Here is a 22,359-nt window from a genome sequence, read left to right on the forward strand (position 1 = left end):
TCATAGCAAAGCTTGTTCTTTACATCAATTTTCTAGTAGCCTCTGTATTATTAATTTTTAGTATCAATATACAATTTATCTGTGTAGTTAAAATATAACATTACTCTTGTCTAGTAAGCACAATGTAACCAATTCTGTTGTGTAGGTTTTAGCAAACTAGATATTAGTGACTGATGATAAAATCCTGTTTGAAAATCAGAATGACCCTTTAAAAACCCATCCCAGCCTTACAATAGTTTAGTAAAGCAGTTTCTAGTCTTCTTTCATCTGTACATTGTGGCCAAGAGGCTGAGAGATGGCATTCCTTACCTTGTCCTTGTTGTGAGTAGGATGGAGCAAAGACCAGGCAATCCATGGTTCCTACAGTAGAGGCTAAAGAACTGTTGAAACTAAGAAGTCAGCACCTCTTTTGAAGATAAAAACTGTTGCCACTTTCATCCAGCGTCACACAGAAAACCACGGCACATTAAGAGATGTTCCAGGATTTTGTGGCATCTCATTCACAGAATAAAAGCATGTTACTGACAACATTTTGAAGCTGTGGCAGGGTCACAGCCAGGAGCTGTCCCATGGCATTCCCCTCCCTTTGCCCACCCAGAATGGCACAGAGTCCTGATCCCATGCACAGCAAAGTGAGCACAGGGTCTTATGTCAGGGAACTGGGGAGAAAAGGCTGACTGGAAGCAGTGGCTTTCCTTTAAATGCTTTACAGGATAGAAATCACCCAAAATTGCTAATGATCATTTTAATATGAAGTATTATATAAGTGTAGATGACTTTAGCATATTTCAAATACCATTTGAATCAATCTGTGTAGGTACACTGTTATAAAATGAGGACATAATGAGAAAGTAGTTGGGAAATATTTTGTTATCCTATACTTGGGTTAAATTCTGCTTCATATTGCATCTAAATCACTCTTTTTTATACCCACTCTTAAAGCCTTCAAAACTAAAGTTATTACTTAAAAACAATAGTTTAAATCTGTTTTAAATAGACTTTTTCTCATTCCCAAGAAAAGCTCCAGTTTTGACTATTTACTATTTCCTGATAAAAATGCACTTCAACCAAAATTTCCTCTGATCAGACACAAATAAATTTTTTACAGATAACAGACCTTGACATAATGAGTTGTAGGCTCACCGTAGGCCTTAGCCTGCCCCCTGGATTCTGAAGTAAATGCAAATTCTGAAGAAGCTTACATGAGAGGCCAGCAAAGAAACCTCTGACCCCAGCAGTGGCTGGGGCTTAGGCAGCAAGTCACAAGCGTGCTACATCTTGCTTAAATGACAAGGCAAAAGGAGCAGCTCATATATATATATATATATAGATATAGATATATAGATATATGTATGTATATGTAACCTGCAAAAAATTTTCAAATCCTGATATTTTTTGTAGAATAAATTCTTAATATTAGGTTTATGAAAAAAGGTATTCTCTAGCTTTTTCTGTAAGTGTGATAGCTCCATGGAACTTCTTAAATGGTTATCACTGAAAACAGTCCTTTCATCACCAACACAGACACAGCTTAAATGTGGCTGGGATGCATTCCTGCCTGAGATTGTAAATGAAAAGGTGTCCTGGTCACGGGTTTAAATCACAGCAACCTGCAAAGCAAATAATAATGCACTGGAGGAACCAAAGCCCAGAGAAGTGCAGGGCAGTGCAGTAAGCCAGGCCTTCTGCAGCTCCCATTCTTTTTACCACAGCAACAAAGGAAGAGAGGAGGGAAAATAAAACCAAGCCCAAAACCCACCCAAAAACCAGCAGCACTCTTTTACAACATCTGAGGTTTGAACAACTTAATTTCTATGGTTTGGCTTTTTCACTTCAAGTGTTGTTGTGTGACTGCACAAATAGGAGTTGTTCTTTGTTCCTTTATCTAAAACACCTACAAAAAGCAGCTCCCATGTAGTATTTGTTCACCTCTGTAGTTGTTATGCAAGCCAAAGAATAAAGAAGACAAAAATTTTAATTAGGAAACAACTCTCCACACAGACTTTGTTGGTACAACATAGTTATAAGTACATCTACAAACACATACAGGTTCTTTGGACTATGATTTTTTAAAATATATTTTATATGACAATGCAAACAAATCCAGAAAAAACAAATTACTTCAAACTTATGTAGAGGTAGCTGAACAGTACTCTGTCCAGTGATATGAGAGTATAACTTAAGTTTCATTTCAAGTCCATTACAGTGCACAAAAGGATGTTTTAGAAACAAATGGAATATACAAGTCCACAAAACTTTTTATTTAAAATGGCTTGATAGATATATTTCTGGCACTCTTGTAACCACATAGCTTGATGGAATTAAATTGGACAAGTATATGGTTCCAGATTAAGACATCTTACACAGATAATCTTTTGCTCCTCGTTTTTATACTTCTCCCGTTCCTTATCAGGGAATTATAGAAGCTATTACATTGTTTTTGCTACACTTCTGCTCTGTAAACCTTTGTTCTGCAAATTGAATGTAAAGATTAAAAGGTGCATATGTTTTATATTTATAAAATATATGGCTATGACTATTAAAAAGCTCAAGAATGGCAATAACAGAATACAGGCACTTCTATGTGAGGGTTACTTTAGACCTTATGAAAATCCAACATTAGTAAGCACTTCACATGATACCTGGATGAGCAAGTCAATGTAATAGTTCAGGTTTTTATTATCCACCATTTTAATCCTGTCTAAGCAGATTAGTTTCTTCTTTCAGACAATATTTATTTAGCAAAGTGTTTCAAGAGAGTGACTTTGCTCAAACTACCATTTTGCTATACCCACAAGACTTCCAGTGATTTACTGGGCTTTGGAAATAAACCCCAGCTCCTAAACTACATGCTGCAGTTAACAGTTTCAGTTGTGAATTAAATGAGAACTAAGCAGCGGTTGAAAAGAGGGATTGTGTTCATCTGATGTAGGACTTGGGGGAAATGGGGAGCACTGCCTTAAGTGCATTTAGGTCTATGGGGTTTCTATGCACAAAAACCCTATAAGTTAATTTTCACTTTCTTTTTTAAATAAATGTTTGTGAACATGTTCTCCATTCCTAAACATTGCATTTAAATACAACTCCTGCCATTGATTTAAATGCCAGTAAAACTTCAGCACCAAGTAGAAATCATTAAAAAGAAAATTTTTCACAATGAGAACAATCAGCCATTGGAATAATCTTCCCAGGGAAGTGTTGGTTTCCCAATACTGGACACTGGTAAGATTCAGCTGGATAGCCTGCTGGACCATCTTGTCTAGACCATGGTTTTGCCAAGAAAAGTTGGACCAGCTGATCCTTGAGGTCCCTTCCAACCTGGGATTCTATGATTCTGTAAAAAGACCATCTAAAACAGAACTCAACTCTATGAAGCTCTTTCTCTACAGCACAGATTAAGACAGACCTGCTACATCCAAATCCACTTTTTTTTTATGATTAAAACAATCTTTGGATTAATAAATTGATGTTTGAGGTGTTCTGTCAGTAAGCAGTCGTACAGGACAGAAGGACGGCCCAGCAATGCGTCAGCAGCCATTCGGTCTGACAGCTGGTATCTCTTATTGCTACATTATCATGGAAGATAGCAGCACTTAAAGTAATCACAGAAAAAAAGCGAGAGAAACTTTTACAACTAACACCAGAATGTCACTTAAGACTTAGCATAAAGGCCTATCATACCATTTTATCATTTCATTATTAAAACTACTGAACTACTGTCTAAGCAGTCTATGCATTACTTATGCCCCCACAGCAATAAATCAATACTTCTGACCACACAGGAAATGCAAGTTCAAGTCATGATTTGGTTTGCTGGGTTTTTTGTTTTTAGCAGATGAGCAAGACTGGTTATAAAACTGGGTTTCGTGTCTAGAAAAATGTGAGCAGCTTAAATAAAATATTTCCCCAATTAGTATTTTATCTGATCAATGCTATTTCTATAATTAAACTGAAGGTATTTTTAAATCTGTTCAGCTGTTTATTCATGCCTGTGATAAATGTTGCATTTACATCCTTGTACTTATTTATGCAACTGAAAAAAAAAAAATCAGAGATACTGTGGCATACCTAGATTTTTTTTGGTTTTAAACATCATTACTGAAACTTCACCATCTCAACATAATAAAGGCTAAGGGTACTCCTTGTCCAGTTTTTCCTGGACAGGTTAGTGTTCTTTAGCATATATCTTTCTCGGTATTTGCTTTCATTTCTGATGGAATTTACAGACTTTAGCCATTAATCTAGGATGTGTGGCCATAGAACAGCCCCAGAGAGAATGCTACTGTACCTGTACAGATGGAATTTTGATTTGTTGTGCATATGCAGATCACCTGTTTGCATTACATGCAGTAGGTCCAGTGTTTCCAGGCTGCAACAAATGCACCGGGTGTTCACGATGCAGGGCATGTACACAAGTCTCTGCTTGGAAATTCTGGCAGCTTTACTCAAGGCTAACAGAAAAGACAATATTCATTTTTAAAATCAAGGATGCTTTCCATGACAGTTTCTAAAACAAAATAGGCAGAATGAGTATGCAGAAGACACAGCATGCAGGGTAAAAAAATAATTACATAAGTGAGAAAACAGTTTAAATTAGGTATTTAAGCTCCTTTTCTCACAGATAGGAGTAACAAAAGTGGAAGCTTTTTTTTTCCTGTAGGAGCAACATGAGACACTTATGCTCTGCAATAGTACATAATGGTTTGTGGAAGAATTGCATTTAATGCAGCTTCACTTCCAAACAAGTAGGCATCACTTTGTTGTTGACTTATGAAGAGAAAACGCCACAGCAGGTGTCAGCCACCATCACTTGGTACTGTTCAGAACATGGAGGTGTTTTTATACATCGTTTACAGCATGCCAAGTACCACTCATGGAAGAAGTGCAGAGATCCAGCGGCATGGAAGAAAGTTACAGCATTTCCAAAGCAGCTCAGTGCAAACAGGATACAGATTCCATGTGCACCAGAAGGGTGAAACATGTTTGTCTTCCATTTGTTTCCTTGGTACCCCTATAAAAAAGTTCTGGAGAATTTAACAAAAGGGGAATGAAGGAAACTACTTTTAACTAATAAATATTTGATGAGATAATGGAAAAAGATGCAGAAAAATGACATTAAATTCTACTGCATTTTTTTTCATAAAGGCATGAAATGGCAGAGTGCTATCCTGCGTAAAAAAACCCAAAGAAATTTATAGCATTCCATAACATCCTCACTTCATTCTAGTTTTTGCCACTGAAAAGGAAAACAATAGCTTAGAATAAAAGGCCCAGTTTTGCTCACATTGAAATCAGTGAAAGTCAAAATCAGGTGGAGGTAAGAGCAGCCCCAGAAAGTGGTACACTGTAAGCAATAAAAGCAGCAAAACAAGTATATGAACTGTTGATTTAAAAAAAAAAAAAAAATCAAAACCAAGATACTTCCTGTTCTCATTTCTGCCCTATTTTTACCTGCTTTATAGCTAGAAGTAATCATGCTAAAATTCACTTGCTTTCCTTGGGAGATAACTATTATTAGCAACACTACCCAATCTCTTAAGAGAAAAGCAGTGGCTGGGTAGAGATTTGAAGCTAACAGAAACCTGAAGATTGGAGTGAAATAAATAGCATTTATTACAACATATTCCTTCTTAATGTGACACAAACTACCCTCTGAGTCCTACAGTTCCAAATAACTCCCCCCTCCCCCTCCCATACACACACTCCAAAGCCAAATCCCACCAAACAATTAAAAGAAATAAAACTCATCTTAACAGCAACAAGAGTTGATGGGAAAAAAAATAAAAAAATCTATGTATTAACCTACAATGAAATGACACCAGTACTTCCAGTTTTCTCTGGGATAAGCCACTTTCCATATATTGCAGCTCTTTCTTCACAGTTGTTTGCAGCCATTGTCCATTTTTGCAAGAAAGAGTTCAGATATAAATTCAACTTCAAGTTATTCTGTTCTGTGAAATATTAGGGGATAGATCCTTCTGTCACCACTATGGTCAACTCCCACCGACATTAACCATCAGTACTTGAATTTACCAAGCACTTAAGCAGGTGCTTGTCTGTTTGGTTGTATCAGGAACCTTGCCACAAGCATAGGATGAACCTTCAACATTCAAGCTGTGCTTGAATTAACTCAGACAATCTGTGTATTCAAAGACTTCAAGGCAGGATGTTTTGGGGGTGTTCTTAAGCTACAGTAGAACTGGGGATGAGTAGAAAAACATTCCAAGTATTTGAACACAAATAACTGAAAAATTATCAAAGCAGTTGCTTGTGCACTGCAAGAATCATCATTTTTGCCCCCAGTCATAATACAGGGTAAAAACACTATAAATAGAGCAGCTCACTTTCCTTTAGTGACTGAACACATAAATAATACATATTTTTGAAACAAAAAAATCATAGTGCAAAAATAAATTATCAAACAGAAGTTGTGAACATTATTTTACACAATGCTATATAAACCCTGAACCATTTGAATAAAAGACTTTGCAGTTCACTGAAATAATGCATTAACCTTATTATTTCTGCTTCACATTAAATTGCACAGTTTATCCTTTATCCACTAAAAAATAAAAATAAAATAAATAAAAAAAATCCTTAAGATTTTTAAAAGGTTTATGGCAAACAAGATCACTTTTTGTTCTATCACATTTGTTATTAATTTAGCAGTGCAGTGATTGAATATTTGTCTCAGTTCCAAATGGAAACTATTGAAGTATCCATAAACATCCCCTGCTCTTTATAACTCATTCTCTTTGAAATTCAGGCTTGAAACATCCTGACACTCAAATCTGTAAGACATTATTGCAGTTAGATGAAGTTACAAGAGACAGTCTGCAGTCAAGGACTGTGGGAGACTCCCCAGCTCTGCTCCTCACCATCACCGTGATCTCGTACGAGACATGAACGTAAGGACACGTCTGATGCCATTCAAGCGGTCTTTGAGGGATTTCATGGCGAGGAACGGGAGCTGAGCTCTGTTCTCAAGTGGAAGCACAGCCAGGACCCACCAGCACCAGGCTGGTCCATTGGGGTTAGCCTGTAGTCAGGGGGGAGAAAAAAATAAAAAAAAACAATTTGAAGTCAGGATTCATACAGCTGGTAAGGTGCTGTTTTTGAGAATTTAACTCTGAAAATAGTTTTTGATAGTAATGTAGCAAGTAGATAATTTCATTGACAGCCTAATAGATTTTTACTGGTTGGCCTTAAACAGATTACAAACAAGTAGCACCTTTCCTGAAAATAGGATGTTAAAAACCTTTTTATTACTAGCAACAATTTATATGCTGGGTCTTCTGGATTTTTTAAAATCTATTTTTTCCCCCATGTTATTACTGACCCAGCTCTTCAGGATTCCTGTCTTCCTTCTCCATACTTTATGACACTACCTCATATTTAGCTCTTGCTATATTCTGTTTCTTTAGGACCCCACCATTTGCAGTCCTATAACAAGTTTCCAATTGCCTATTTACTCTCAGTCATTTAATTGGGGAAGTAGAGCAGGCAAAAAGGTGGTTCAATCTCCTGGGATTAATGCAGTGAGATAAATAGCCTCAGAAAGTTATCAGCATTAAATACCAGCTTTTTCTTTGCAACTGTGCTACCACCGGTGTGTGGTAACAGAATTTAGAGGCTCAGCTTACATGGGGTAAATGCAGAGTATTCATATTTTCATCTTAAAACACAATGCCTGCCAGCTTATCGGATATCCCTGCTATTTCTGTCTCTAAAAGTTACATAAGCCACTGATTCTGGATACCTGTGGGTCAGGATCCTTAGCTGGCATTGGACCAAAATGACTGAGAATTCGACTTTTGAGTGCTTGCTTGAGGGAGTTAAACCACATATAAGCCTGATCATAGACAGAGTCATGGAGAACAAGTAATGCAGCATACTCTTGTCCTTGCACCTGGAATGAGAAATGAGAGGGGGAAGTTACTGTTAGTTCAGTCTCCATGTTGGGGAAGGCATAGGATTTTCAGGGTTAGGTAGGGGAAAGGAAAAAAAAAAGCATGCCAAAGGAGGTCTGGAATAAATACTGAGAGCTCATTTGGTGTTTCCCCTTCCCTATCCAAATTCTTCACTTTGCCTGTATTCTAAACCAAAAATAACTATTTGTAGAATTTGCACTTTCTGAACTGTTGTAAGAAAAAATCTTTACACAAACATCACACAAAACCAGAAAAAAAAGATTATGCAAAGCTTTTTTTAAAAACAAAAATCAGTAGAGCCTCGGAGTAGATATTTTATCTTCCCATTACATACCAAAAGCTCTTAAGAATTAACACAAGCAATTTTGAAGGTTATGGTCCACCAAATCCTGCTGCTTCTTACCTGAATGGGGATTTTTCTAACTGGCTTCCATACAAATGGTGCCAGGTTCCCCCTCTACCCTCTTATAAACTGCAATTATTCTGTCTAGAAGAGCAGTAATATCTCATCCTGGATTCACTTAGCCTTGTCCTCTGATAAATACCTCCAGGAAGCACTCTTCAGTAGATGGGCAGTGTGTGTTTGTGCTTATGGCTGACTATTGTGTCCCACCTTAACCATGAGCAGTTATTAAATACCACAGATTTGTTTTATTAGAAACTTCTACAAAAAAAAAAAAAAGAACTCACTAAAAACATTCACACTTAGAATTTCACATGTAATGCAGTTTAAATGAAATATTTCTAAATTTACCTTTTGATCTTCAATGTACTCAATATCTGCTGTGTTATATCCATCACGCTGGCTGTGCTGGATCACCTTAAATCTCCTCTTGCCAATGCTGTCTACAACAGAGCGACCATCAGCAAAGAATTCAACATTTCTTATCTCCAGAATGCAGCCATAATCTGCAAACCTATTGAAACCAGAACAAAAGCAAGTAAACAAATCTTATTCTCTCCACCCTGAGTTCCACAGAGCTGCCATACAGCCAGTCCCTACCACAAAGGTATTTACCAATGTCAGCTCATTTCTATTGTTCATAGCCCTGACCTGCTGTAGTTCAAATTATTCCACAATTGTTTGCAAAACTATCAGTAAGTTTCAGACTGTCTAATCTGATAAATGCTAACTGGATGTTTTGTAATACAGGGGACATCTTATGAAACTGGAAGATATACAGATCAGAAGCAAACTTCCTCCATATTCCTAACATGTTCAGTCAATTTGTACAGAAGGACAAGTGCAATTCAGAGTATTAGCACTATGGAAGGACTAGGAAATCTATGAAGAAAAAAGTTTTTGCACAATTTCAGCAGATTTTACTTTGCAGGTGGGTATTTTCTGCAAATTGTTCTTTTCACAGACTATACATACCCAGTAGGTTTATAGCATAAAAAAAAGGGAGAAAAGCTAAACAGAGTCTAACACTGAAGTCAAATTAGCTAAGACTGACTGTAAATGTCTCAATGTATATGCTCAGCCAGTCCTTATGAAGGTCCTGTTAACACCTCTGCAGCCTCCACTATATTCAAAACCATGAGGATATAAACATATCCCATGATTTAAGGAAATTTAGCCCAAGAACACACCTTCCTTCCATTTTGATTTCTTGCGCCAAAACATTCAGCAGCTTTGAAAGCAGGAGAAAAATACACATTCTTTTCATGTATTGCAGGAGGTGTGCAGCTCAATCACATTACACACATTCAGTTATGAGTGTTTTGAGAGAACCATTACATTAGTCAGAATCCAAGAGCTCAAGGAAAAAACTTCTGTCTCCTCAATGTCTTTAACCCACATGATTAGGAAGAAACATTCTCTGCTGGAAATCTACCACAGATATTACAACCATGGACCTTTCTGCACCTCTCCACTGGCTCCAGACTAAGTGGGTACCTCACATGGCCCAAGCTCTTCACTCACCCCTTGACAGGGTCGCTGATGCACATCCCAAACTGTTTGGTGCCAGTCTCCATGCACCTCCGGATCATCAGCCGATAACACGGCTCAAAGATGTGCAGAGGACACGGGACTGTAGGATAAGCCATTGTGCACACAAATATGGGAACATTCTTATTTAGGCTGTAAGAAAGAAAGGAAAAATCAGAAATGACGTTTTACCAAACTACTGACACATAAGTCTCATATCTTTGAAGTGATGACTTCTTTAAATAGGAATTACAACTTTAGAGTAAAATTCTTAACGGAATAAGTAAAAGCTAAAATTATTTTTCCTTTAACTGACTAAATACTCTGGAAAATTATATACCACTTAACAGCAGACAAATTTTTCATTAAGCTTTCTGAATTTGCTAGTGAAAGCATTATTTGATCTCTAGTATTGCTTTTATTTATTTATTTTATTTCCCTTAATCCCTTTCTCCCCTGTCCAGTATATTCCAAACCCCATCCTGTCAGACTACTTCCACCTATTGTCTCACTCTGTGCCTTTCATAGAGGTCCACTGAAAGCAGACACATTGCTTTGTACTTTGTTTATAAATCAACCTTCTGGATTTCTTCTCTTTATTCTTTAGCACAGTGTCTAGTTTTCATGCTTGCTCAAGCACAGTTTCACCTGGACCCTGTTCTCTGAAATCACATGATACAGAGAAAGAAGCTCCATCAGCATCCCAGCTCGTGTTCCACAGCAGCCAGAGCCACTCACAGCCAACAGCAGCAGAGTCAGAGATTTTTACATAAATGGATGACATACTTGGAAAGCTCTGCTATTTCCTCTTCATAAATCTTTCTCCTTTCAGTGAGTTCTTCTGGAAGATATCTGGCTATTAGCTCCTCCATGAGCACTGTTTTACAGTATTTCCTCATAGCCAAGCACTGCAGTAAGAACACACACAAGTAGTTAGAACATCCAGCACTTCACAGTGTATGGTGCCTGTGCAAAGGGCATCCTCCAGTACCCTCACATTCTGCATCATGTTTGTGATTCTATCACCTGTTAAACCTGCCACTGAAGAGTTGTTTTTTTAACTATTCCCTGCATTACAGACATTTACTTAGGAAATCTGGAAAGTAAAAATCACCTACAGAGAATTTTCTAAGTACAGGCCTGGTCCTGAGGTTTGAACACAGACCAGCCATGCTTGGCAACTCACAAAAGCATTTTAAAAGTCACATTCTTCCTGAGTTATGTAATATTTCTTTTGTGTTGAGAAATATTAAGGCTGTCTGAAGGTGAAGTTGTTCCTATCACTTGCACTTGAATTTATGCTGAAAACTTCCAAGGATTACCTCTGAGAGCCCTTCCTTGCACAGGGGACATTTTGGGTTGTGATCCAGGCATCTCTCCAGGCATTTGAGGCAGAAGGTGTGTCCACAAGGTGTTGTGACAGGTTCATAGAAGAGCCTGGATCAGAAAATCCAAGAGCAAAAAGACAACAATATCGTGTACTAAAGTAAAAGAAAAAAGTTGCTACCAAAAAAAGCTTAATTAATTCACTAACTTAACTACTGACAGGGATGAAGTTGCTTCTTGCTTTTAATTTCTTCAACCAACTTTTGTATTTATTCCACTTAGATGTTATCATTGCCACCCAACATGAAAGGCAGCCCATGAACTCTGACTTGAGTGAATGTCAGGGACAATACTGTCACAAACTTCCAACAAGCCAGCATTTAATTTTCCTCTGTGTGAGCAATAAACAGAAGCAAAAGTTGGACCATCTGATGTCACTAATGAAATTGAGCAGTACTTGCACAACTGTTACCAAAATTTTATGATTACTTGTATTTGCAGAGCTAAGCACAAAATACCTATTTGCAGTAATAGCCCACATTAGCAATTGCAATAAAGTGGGACTTGGCAGCTCTGGAGTAAATGGTGGAACTGAAAGATCCTGGAGGTCTTTTCCAACCTAAACAATTTTATGAATCTATTACTGACACCTCTAATAGGTATTCATGGGTTTTTTGATTTTTTTTTAATAGCTTTTAACCTTCAAGTGACTGCTTTTCTGGAAAATGAGTGACATTTCCTCATTTCAGGAAAATGAGTTCATGTTTCATCTGGAAGAATATTTAAATATATAAAAAGCCAGGTCTTCAAAGTATCATGGTACCTATTCTTTACCCATTTCAAGGACCTCTATGATACTTTCATGTAAAGATTTTTTTTTTCCCTTATTATGATTGTGATATTGCAAAGTCATGATTCCTTGTCAATAAAGATCTTTAGGAAATGTAAATAATGCATCTCATAATACAACAGAAGATTCTTTTAAAAAATAGCAAAAATTCAAATCTAGAAAGTAAATTGTCTGGAATATACTGAACTTTACAACATACTGTCTAAGCATTTTAAGGTCTTAAATACTAGTCTCATTATAATTTAATTAATATTTTTTCTTTAAAGTACTAGTTTATCAAAACAGTACAGTATGTTCTATTAAACATGTGGAAATTACAATATGTAAACTCACATTTATTAGCATCTGTGACAAGATAAGTGTATTTAAGGATGCAACTGGCTTTTAACAAGACTGCCATAAAGAGCTCATTAAATGTCATTAGTTACTAAAAACATTGACATTTAAGCAATGGAACATATGAAATGGTATCTAAAATGCCACACCTATCCTATTGCAAACTGATGGTGTAATTGAAAACACTTATTAACTGTTTCATGAACAGAAACCTCACTTAAACTGTGTGAAACACTGAATTCTACCCCGCGTTCCAGTAAGCACTGCATTGCACATGTAATTATTTGGTAGGAACTGACTTCATCTGAAATGTGGCATAAAGACAAGATACTCCTGTTAAGATTCCCAAGTCTGCCCAAGCTCTCACAAAAACCAGCAGCAGCTTTTCCTAACAACTTTAAGAGAACCTGGACAAGCTTTGTGACTTTCAGGAAGAAACACTACACACCAAGACTTCTCATGACATTACTTTGAGCTACTGTAACAGCAGGAAATAAATTGCTGCAGAATAATGCTCCTTTTCTCACCAGTATCTTGCTTTAACTACTTAGTATTTTCTGCTTGCTGCTGGAGCAAAGGTAGATCAATAACATTTTGGCCACTCCATCAGACAAACATGTTAATAACAGCTCCTGCAGTTCATTGTGAGCAGGTCAGTAGGTTACTAGGTAATTAGTCCAAAGTATCTCAGGAACCAAATCCCCAAAACACTTCTGGAGAACATGGCAGGAAATATAATCAGTCTGCATAAATAACAAGAAAGATCTTAGGAGAGCTTTTCTGAGCACAAGCCCTCCTTGTGCAGTGGTGCAGCTAACATCCTTCTGAAGGCACGGCCTGCATTTGGGAGTTCCAAGCACAGCACCTATACCATCCTCTGTACTGTAAGGAAAACAGTAATCCTTGGCCTAATTCCTTTACAAATGTATTGTAGGCTGGCTGTTACTGATTTAACACAGAGGATGAGAAAATAGGATTAATTAATTCTATTTAAAATATCTGAAAAATGCTTTGTGGACACCACGACAAAAAAGCAGAATCACAAAACTATCTAAGACTAATTGTGTGGCTTTCTGCTAGAGGAAAGTTTTGCTCTTTGCACTACTGAGTGTTTTGACAGCTGCATAAACTTTTGGAACACATTTCAGCTGCAGTCAGGCAGAGGGAGAAGGGGCAGATCTGATTTATACCAATCAGAAGCAAATCAAACAATACAGCAGTTAGTCCCCAAAGATTTCAGTTTGTCTGAAACAAATTGAAGCCTCCTCTTCTGCATACAAACAACAAAATCCAGATTTCTCAAATCACTGGCCTTCAGAAGTAAATCCCTAAGGAGGCTATCTAGTATTTAAGAATTAAAAAATATTGTGCAAAACTAACCCAAACATGAATTACAGATAAATCTGGGTAATTAAAAAAACCAAACAACCTAAGCAACACTTGCTGCAGCAAGTAAAACACCTTCCCAATATTTCTAAGACACTAAACCCCCCCACATAATGTATTTGCCAAAGTTGTAACGTTTTGTACAAAACAAGTAGTAAAATAGACTTTGACAACTCCTACTTGTTTTACTAAGCCATTGCTGTTCCCAAGAATAACTGTTGTTTAACTGGAAGAAATCTTCAAGCAAATGAAGTGACTGCCTCAGTAAAGTGAGGAACATGTCTCTTAAGCAAGAGAGTTAAAACATACTCTTGTTCAGATCCTCCTATTGCAATAGCAGCAACACAGTTCACATGCAAACTCAGAATATTCATTGGATGTGGTCTCTTTAGGTATTTTGTGCTTTTCATGACAAACAGCTCTACAAATTCCCAGATGACAAACCACGGGTTTGTGCACTGTCAGTGGCGAGAGCAAATCTTTCAGACACCTTCATTAACCAGCTTAATTTTTGTGACTTTGTGTGCCCTTTCCAAAGCAATCACTAGCCCAGAGAAGATCAGAGTCCCCATTCCTCAACAGTGCTCAGAACCAAAGGTTCAGAGATGCATCACAGGAGTAACAATTGCAGTAAAAGCTAATTTCATGTCATGGGCAAAAATAAGTACCAAGTACACTAGAAAATCTCTAGGTCATAAAAGGAAGATGCATCTGGAAAACTACAGATACCTGTGAGAAAAGAACACACCTCATACACAGGGAGCAGTCCAAATCTGATGGATCCACAACTTCAAATGGAATATGTTGTCCAGTACTATTTTCCCTAGTATCTATGTCTATCAATAAGAAAAAAAGAAAGTAATTGAACAGAACTATGCAAGCACAATGTTAACTCATGTATTTACACCAGCATCTGATATTTAAATGTGTGCTGTAGATACTTGTGACTTACTGAACCATGATGCATCATTACAGTAATTTCTATGCAAAGCTTCAAATTCAGCCTTGGCACAAATCAGCACATCTCCCCTTAGTTTTGGTCACATTATACCCACTTACAGAGGGTTCAATCTGGCAATCAATGTCACAACACTTTTTGCTAGTCCTGAAAGTTTAAAGTGAGACAAATTCTTCTCTTATACCACTCTAAATACATCCCACAGCACGGAAACAAGGCCAGATATAAAGAACAAACAGAACTTGTACTTTAAAAGTTTTTAAATTATAGAAAGTGCTAGGACCATGTGCAACATTGATGTTCTTTAAAAGATTCAGAGCTCTGCTGAAAAAAGCACATGACCCAACGTTTTTTGCCCCTTTTTAGACTTTTTTCTCTCTACACACAGGAAAGACTCCACAACATGCATGCCTTGGTTAGGCAAAAGAGAAAATATAAAAGGCAAAGTGTAACTTGGTTCCCCTTTGTCTGAATCTTACAAAAGAAAATTCCCATGGGTTGCATGCCATGGAACCTGTCCTGTGTGTTATTAAACATACCTTTCTTCATCAGTTTGCAGGGCACCTCAGCATTTCGCATCTCCTCTGAGCAGCACTTCCTTTTCAGGAGATTGCATTTCTCAGAAATGAGAAAAGTAGACTCTGGCATGGAAGTGAATTTGTTCTCCTCCTCTGAGCAGTCCTTTTTGCTCTCTGTAATTTGTATAGATTTCCTCAAACTACCAGAAGTAGTTACATTTGGTTCCTCTTGAATGGAAAAACCCTTTTTCTGTTCCACATTGACCTGTGTGAAGAGAGGACTGACATTAGACCAATCTTTCAACAACTTGGTAAGGAAAAACTCAACTTCAAAATTCTTTAATATTATGGATCACCAGGAAGGACTTTGTAGGTAAAGAAGTAATTGCTAGTCCTAATTAAAATAAATCAAACTCCAAAATGCAAGCAACCAACAAACTTGATTTCCCCTCCCAACCACTGAGTATTTCCAGCCCTTTTGTGTGGCTTTAAAGATTGTGAAACTGGATTCAGGCAGAAATGTGGCTAGATTTCATGTTAAATATATTGTTATCACTGAACTTACGGGAAAATGCAAATTGTTTATATCATGGTGATGGCATCAACCAAGAGGAAAACCAAAACAACATCAGTTCATTTTAAGGAAGCAGTAAAAACACACAAAATTTGTAAGAGAGAAAATGCCCAGAGCTTCCTCTTGCAAGGCAATTCCTTTCTCAGAGGCTAAACCATTCAGGGTTTATTCCATTATGGCCAAAAGACATCCTGTGAGCAGCCACTGCACAGAACATCACCTGTCAGCTTCGTAACATCACCTCCCTGGATGGACCCAAAACCAGACACTGTGGATTGTGATGTGAAACATGCACAAAGATGAGTGAACTGTCCCTTGAATGGCTTTGTGAAAGTCATGCAAAAGGGTTTCTTGCCAGAATATCCTAACAGCCTTTCTATGGGGCAATGTCACTGACTGCTTCATATCAGTCTCAACAAGGCAGCTCAGAACCTGCTACTTTTGTTTTGTAAGGACTAGCCAAGTTTTCTCCTAAATATAAAATATATGCAAACCCCATCCCAAAGTTCAGGTTTCAGTGAAGCAGAAATGATCCTTAAAAGCCTATGAATGTAAATCTCTGCAGCCATTTACAGAACTACAGCTGCAAAATCAAAGTTATGAAGTAGCCAATATCTCTTATGTAGCTCTACAATAACCTCTAAGTATTGCACAGACTGAGTATAGAAGGACTTTGTTACTGGCATCACCAGTTATAGCTCAAATTGAAGCTCTAGATTTTAGCATTTCACAGCTTTTGAGGGTTTCTAAATCAAATCTACAGAGGCCCATTTCCACCACCAACTACTTGAGAGACCTAAAGACAACTACAGGAGCAGAACCCACTCAATTCTGACATAAAATTTATCAGAACAGAGGACTTCTATTAAAGAAAAAAAGTCAAATGAGGATACTTCAGTAAGTTAACACCGTTTTGTATGTTCTGAAACTCAGTAATAATTTGAGAAAATATATCCTCCTGTCTCCCAGAGGCAAAAAGGAGAGGCTTCCCAATGTGAACACAAAACACACAACAAATTAAGAACCACACATCAGACTTGATCTTTACCTTGAGCAACCTTTGTAGGTTATGGCTGGTGCCTCCAGATCCCACTGAATTTAGGAGATTCCCCTTTAATCTAGAGTGATGTGACAACAGCTGCAGGATATCGGGTAAGTGTTCCTGAGCATTTCCCGGGATGAGTGAAAACAAACTAAGTAGAAGCTGTGATATAAAACAGAACACTTCACTGCTTAGTTCCTTCCTTGCAACCTCTAAATGAAAAAGCAAGTAAGGGAATAGCTGAAAGAAGCATCCAGGATTTTGTTAAAACCATTTAAAGAGCCCTTTAAACTAGGGTAGGAACAAAAAGTGCAAGAGCTAATGCAATACAGGCCAAACAGAAAGCAAAAAACATTTTCAGAGTTAAATAAGCCCACAGAGTTATTAACCATTCTCTGTGATGTGACACACACATGCCTTTGTCCTCTTTGTCCTGCAGTTCAGGGCTCACCAGAAATTATTAACATCTTTCTAAAATGTTTTCGGGTTGTTACTTTTTTTTTTGCTTCACATCATCTTTTACAGGAGTTTACTAGCACAGAAAGCACTCATCTCACAGGCTTAATCCAAGATCAGTTGGATAAATGTGTCTGATATTGTAAACTGTAGCTATTTTTAATTCACTTATGTGAGAATACAAAAGATGTAGGCAGCAGAAAAATGCTATTTTTTCATTTGCTATAAGAAAATAAGTGAATCTGTTTCAAGTAGCAGCTTAAAGCCCCTTGTATGGCATAGATTATCAGATGAATATTTAAGGAAAGAAACAGAGCTGAATAGAAGATTCACAGTTCAAAAACTAATTTCAACATACTACTGAGGTGATCCTGCTGATGCCTGAGGAAGCCACATGACAGCTGAGATTTCTATTTAAAGCCAAAAAGGATTTCACAGGATCACACTATGTCCAAACTAACACAGGCAGACAGTTAATACAAGAAGAACATCACAACTGCACCCAAAGAATTTGGTAAAATGTAGGATGTCATTGTTACACGAGCAGCCTTGGAAATGACCCAGTAAAATATTGCATCATGGATGAACTCTGTGTCTGATGAGTGCACCAGTAATTCTTTCAGTCATAAGAAGCCTAGTTTTTCTCAGAATCCCACTGCTCAGAAATTAAATGTCTTGGAAACGGCTATTTGGAGTCAGAATTTAGAAACATATCTGTTTGTTTCTGGTCTTTTTGCTGTAGTGCACAGAAAGTCTTCCAGCATGACTGTGAGCACAAATCATGACATGATGACAATGAAAGACTGCATGGAACCCACTGGGGAAAAAAGCTAACAAAGCCCTCAAACATCAGTGACAAAAAAATCCTCAGAGGCTGAAATCTCAACCATATATAAAATGGGATGGAAACTTAATTTCACTACAACCATTCAGGTTATACTGTTACCTTCATGAATAGAGTTTTTCTGTAAGAATTCTACTGTGCTTATAGAAAGCCTTATGTCCTGAGCTACAGGACATAGAAACCCTAATGTTCCCATCCCACCAGTGATTGAGAATGGCTTAAATACACTGCCATAAAGGAAAATAAAATTATTATACTTTTATTGCCATAAGAAATCACTGCCACACTGAGCCTTTTAACTATGACAACAACAAAATCAAATGTCAAAATACTGATTTACAGGATATCAGAGATTTGAGGGGTGGACAAAACAGCAGTATTCACAAAAGCCACATAAGAATTCACACACATTGTAGGCTGCAACTGAAAAAAGCCTCACTAAAGACCCATTTTTTTGCTTATTTAGCATTAATTATTAGCAACCCTAAAAAACTATTTTAAAACTGCTCTCCCTGTGTTGACTGTTTCCTCTTTCACACCTCCTGCACACACTGACACTTGGGCAGCATGACTGGCAGTAGGAAGAAAGCCGCTGCTCTCAGGTGGAGTTTGATGAGTGCTGCATGTTGTGTTCTGCCAGTCATTGGCCTGATACATCATTCTACAGCAACTCCCCCTCTTCTGCACTCCATCATTGGCAATAGATTGCCAGGCTAGGAATCAGATTAAAAATTTGAGAATCACAATAGTCTGTGGGTGGTAATTATTAACAATTCAGTTTTCCTTCAAATTTCTTGATGCTAACACTGTAATTGTTTCCACTGAATGGCTGCTGAGTATATTTTTTTGCTGCCTTCCTATCTTCAGATCAGCAATACACGACTCAAATATGAGCAACAGTCTGGATTTGTATCTCCATCCAGCTCTCTGCAGTAGTGAGAGAGAGGAAAAGAAAAAAATCTTATCCTCCTTTATGAGAGGCCACTGAAAAGAATTGTGCAGTTGCAGATGATTTAGGGAACTCACCTTTTGCGCCTCAGACTTGGCCGTCTTGTTCCCAGTATCTAGAGCAAGGCAGAATAGAAACTCCCTTAAAGCTTCTTCTGTTTTCCCCAGATTAGCTAATGCTTGTCCTTTCCTTAGGTGACCCTGCAAGGAAACACATCCACAGCTGCAGCTTTTGTCAAGAGAATATGCAATAAAACCAGAGTGAAAGTACAAAAGATCTTTCTGAAGAAGGAAAAGTTAGACAGCAAATGTCACTATAACCAGGTCTTACACCCTGACAGGCACCACCAGTGCTTGGGTTTCTAAACACAACAGTCCTGAAAACTACAAGCATAAACAGGATATTCTTCCACTCATGTATACCTGAGCCCAACTGATATTAGAAACATCTACTTCCCCTGCATCCACCTTCTAAAACAGTCATTTTGTCCTTAGCACACAATTTTTAGAGAGTTCACAAAATTGATATTCATTCCAAGTCAAAGATAATAGCCTTAGCTCATACTCCAGATCTAGCACCCTCTTCCTTTACCCCAGGAAGCTCAAGAATACAATGGTTACATGTCTGTAAACTGCAGAAGTCCAAGAAGTTACAGGACCTAAAGCCTCCCTCAGATTCCACTGTCTGAACATTCTAACCATTTCCTATCAGGGCAGTCTCAAGGTTTTAACAAAGTACAGCTGGACTCAGAACTTACTTTCAACCAGTATGGCTGGAGCCTGCACGCTGTTTCTGCATCGTGCAATGCATCTTCACAAGCTTTCAAAGTAGAGTTAATCTGGGACCGGTTGCTATATAGTAAATGGTCATTTGGAGCTGTAGGAAACAGAAAAAGTGGTTGATTAGGTAAAAAGAAATTAGTTACATAAGCTTTGTTCATTAAGTTTTATTTTTTTTAAACACATGTTGGTATTTCCAAGTTGCACAAACCCACAAAACATGCAGTTTTTAAATAACCATGTACTAAATGAAATCTGGAAACCTCTTTGGGCAACTCCAGACAAAATGCCAACTATGTATTATATAACTGCAGAGAATATTGCATAAATAAATGCTAAGACGCTCACACAATAAATTACCAGCACTGACTGAGGATCAGATGGTTGGTAGAAATGTCTCCTGAGACATTTAAGACAGCAGGAGGAATGCTGTCATACTGTAGGGAGGAGTTTCAAATTTGGTAGCATCGAAGTTTTTAAGTGATAAATAAAGATCTTTTCATGCCAGAGCTCAAAACACAGGAGAAGAAGGGAGAGCATGAAGAATCAGGTAGCGCTACAATGATCACCGAGTTACACTCACTGTAGCATCGAGACACAGCGTGTGCTGGGGAAAGGCTGGGCGCTTTTCTTGGGAACACTTTCATGCAAGTGAAACGCTTCCCTATAATACCTTGCCTTTAACTTCTACTTAATACTTGCAGCGTGAGTCACTTTTCCTCAAACTGCAGGAAAAGGACCGCATCAGAAGTTCTCCCTGCACAGCCCCGCAGGCGCTCCCCGGCGATGGGGAGGGAGAACGCGGCCGGGCCGGCCGGGGGTGCGGGACACGCCCGCCTCCCGGACACGCATCCCCGCCGCCTCCTTCGCGCTCGGCTGCGAGCGGCTCCTCCGTGCACGGCGGGGCTCGGCGGGGATCCCCCGCACCCGGAGCCCTTCCCGGGGCGCGGCGGGATGCCCAGGGCGCGGCGCTCCGCTCCCCCCGGCTCCGCCGGTTACACAACGGCGCCGGCCGGAGAGAGCCCAGCCGGACCGCAGGCTCGGGCTTACGCAACCGCTGCTCTCCTGACCCAGTTTCACCGCGGGCCGAAGAGCCGAGACCCCTCCCAGGGGCTCCCCTCCAGGGCTCTCCCGACACCCGCCCCGGGGAGCCGGCGGCGAGCGGGAGCGCGTCCCCGGCACGGCTCGGAGGGACGAGAGGCGCCGGAGAGGCCGCCAGCGAGCCCCGGCCGGTGGAAAGTTATCTTCCCCCGGAGCCGGGGAGCAGCACCGGGGAGGGGGAGCCCTTACCTAGGCTGACCGCTTCGTTGTACTTCTGCAGGGCAGCTTGGAGCTTCTTCTCCTTGTAGAGGAGGTTCCCTTCGTGCCGGAGCTGCGAAGCCTTCACTTGGCAGGGGAACCACTTGGTCAGCAGGTTGCTGAGGATGACATTGACCCGCAGGAGCTGCCCGGCCGCCGCGCCGCCCGCCTCCTTGCACAGGACGCAGCGGGACTCGGGCGCCCGGTCCCTCTCCAGGCACTTTTTGCAGAACGTGTGTCCGCAAGGCAAGGAAACGGGCTCGAAGAGGAAGCCCTGGCATTTGCGGCACCTGAAGACGTCCCAGTCGCGGGGTGCCGCGGGCTGCCCGGCGGCGGGCAGCCCCTCTTTGATCCGGACGCCCTGCGCCAGGCACTCCACCAGCTTCTCCAGCTGCTCGGCTCGCAGCTGCTGGTGGCGGGACGCCAGCTGGTACAGCGGCAGCGCCTCGTGCAGCCGCCCGCCGAAGGCCAGCGCGTCCGCCCGCCCGAGCAGCACCTGCCACTCGGGCCCCAGGCCGCCGCCCGGCGTCTCCAAGTTCTGCGCCTGCAGAGCGCCGGCCGCCAGCTGCAGCACCAGCTGGGGCTCGGGGCGCGGCGGCAGGTGCGAGCCCATGGCGGCGGCTCTAGCGCGGCGGGCGGCGCGGGACGCCGGCAGGCGCGGGCGCGGCGCGGCCCCGCCGGGCCATGGTGCTGCTGCCGCCCCGCGCCGGGAGCGCCCCGCGCCGCCGCCGCCGCTTATATAGACACGGGCACGTGACGGCGGCGGCGGCGCTCATTGGGCAGCGCCCGCAGGTTGTTACAAAACCAGGCGGTTTTGTAACGCGCCGGGCCCGGCCCGCACCGGGAGGGGCTCTCCATCCCCCCGGGAGGGATCCTCCATCCCCCGGACACCCCGTCCCGGCAGCGCTTCCCCCGGCCCCGGGGGCTTTGAGCCGGGCGGAGAGCTGAGGCGCTGGGCTGCGGAGCGCTGCCCACCGGGCACACCGCGCGCCCAGCCCGGTCTGACCCGCTGGTCTGTGCGGGCGCCTCGGTGAGACACAGTTCGCTCCAGGGTTCGGTGTTTTGGTACCTCCGGTAGTGCGAAGGAAACATCGGCTCGAAGTGGTTTTTGAAAAGCGAGAATGCCGTTTCCTGCTAGAACTGGAATAGCGAAGCTTTGTAGCTGCACAGTTAATCAT

General features: G+C 40.4%; 1 protein-coding gene across 2 annotated transcripts; it reads right to left on the minus strand.

The window, feature by feature from the left end:
* Positions 1 to 1,957: 1,957 nt before the first annotated feature.
* Positions 1,958 to 21,881, minus strand: LONRF3 (LON peptidase N-terminal domain and ring finger 3). Of its 2 annotated transcripts, XM_058847644.1 has the most exons (13): positions 21,173 to 21,881; positions 19,861 to 19,979; positions 19,181 to 19,303; positions 16,861 to 17,016; positions 15,260 to 15,503; positions 14,511 to 14,598; positions 11,187 to 11,301; positions 10,651 to 10,772; positions 9,859 to 10,017; positions 8,686 to 8,848; positions 7,760 to 7,909; positions 6,879 to 7,039; positions 1,958 to 4,451 (listed from the first exon to the last, which is right to left on the minus strand). In XM_058847644.1, exons 1-12 carry the CDS (start codon positions 21,792 to 21,794, stop codon positions 6,881 to 6,883), a joined length of 2,220 nt encoding a protein of 739 aa, XP_058703627.1. In that variant the 5' UTR covers positions 21,795 to 21,881; the 3' UTR covers positions 1,958 to 4,451; positions 6,879 to 6,880. The 2 variants fall into 2 exon arrangements, with proteins under 2 accessions (XP_058703627.1, XP_058703628.1); XM_058847645.1 differs by lacking the exon at positions 16,861 to 17,016 and having other exon boundaries at positions 1,958 to 7,039.
* Between the last annotated feature and the right edge of the window lie 478 nt (positions 21,882 to 22,359).

Source organism: Poecile atricapillus, chromosome 12, assembly GCF_030490865.1.
Source record: "Poecile atricapillus isolate bPoeAtr1 chromosome 12, bPoeAtr1.hap1, whole genome shotgun sequence".
NCBI lineage: Eukaryota > Metazoa > Chordata > Aves > Passeriformes > Paridae > Poecile > Poecile atricapillus.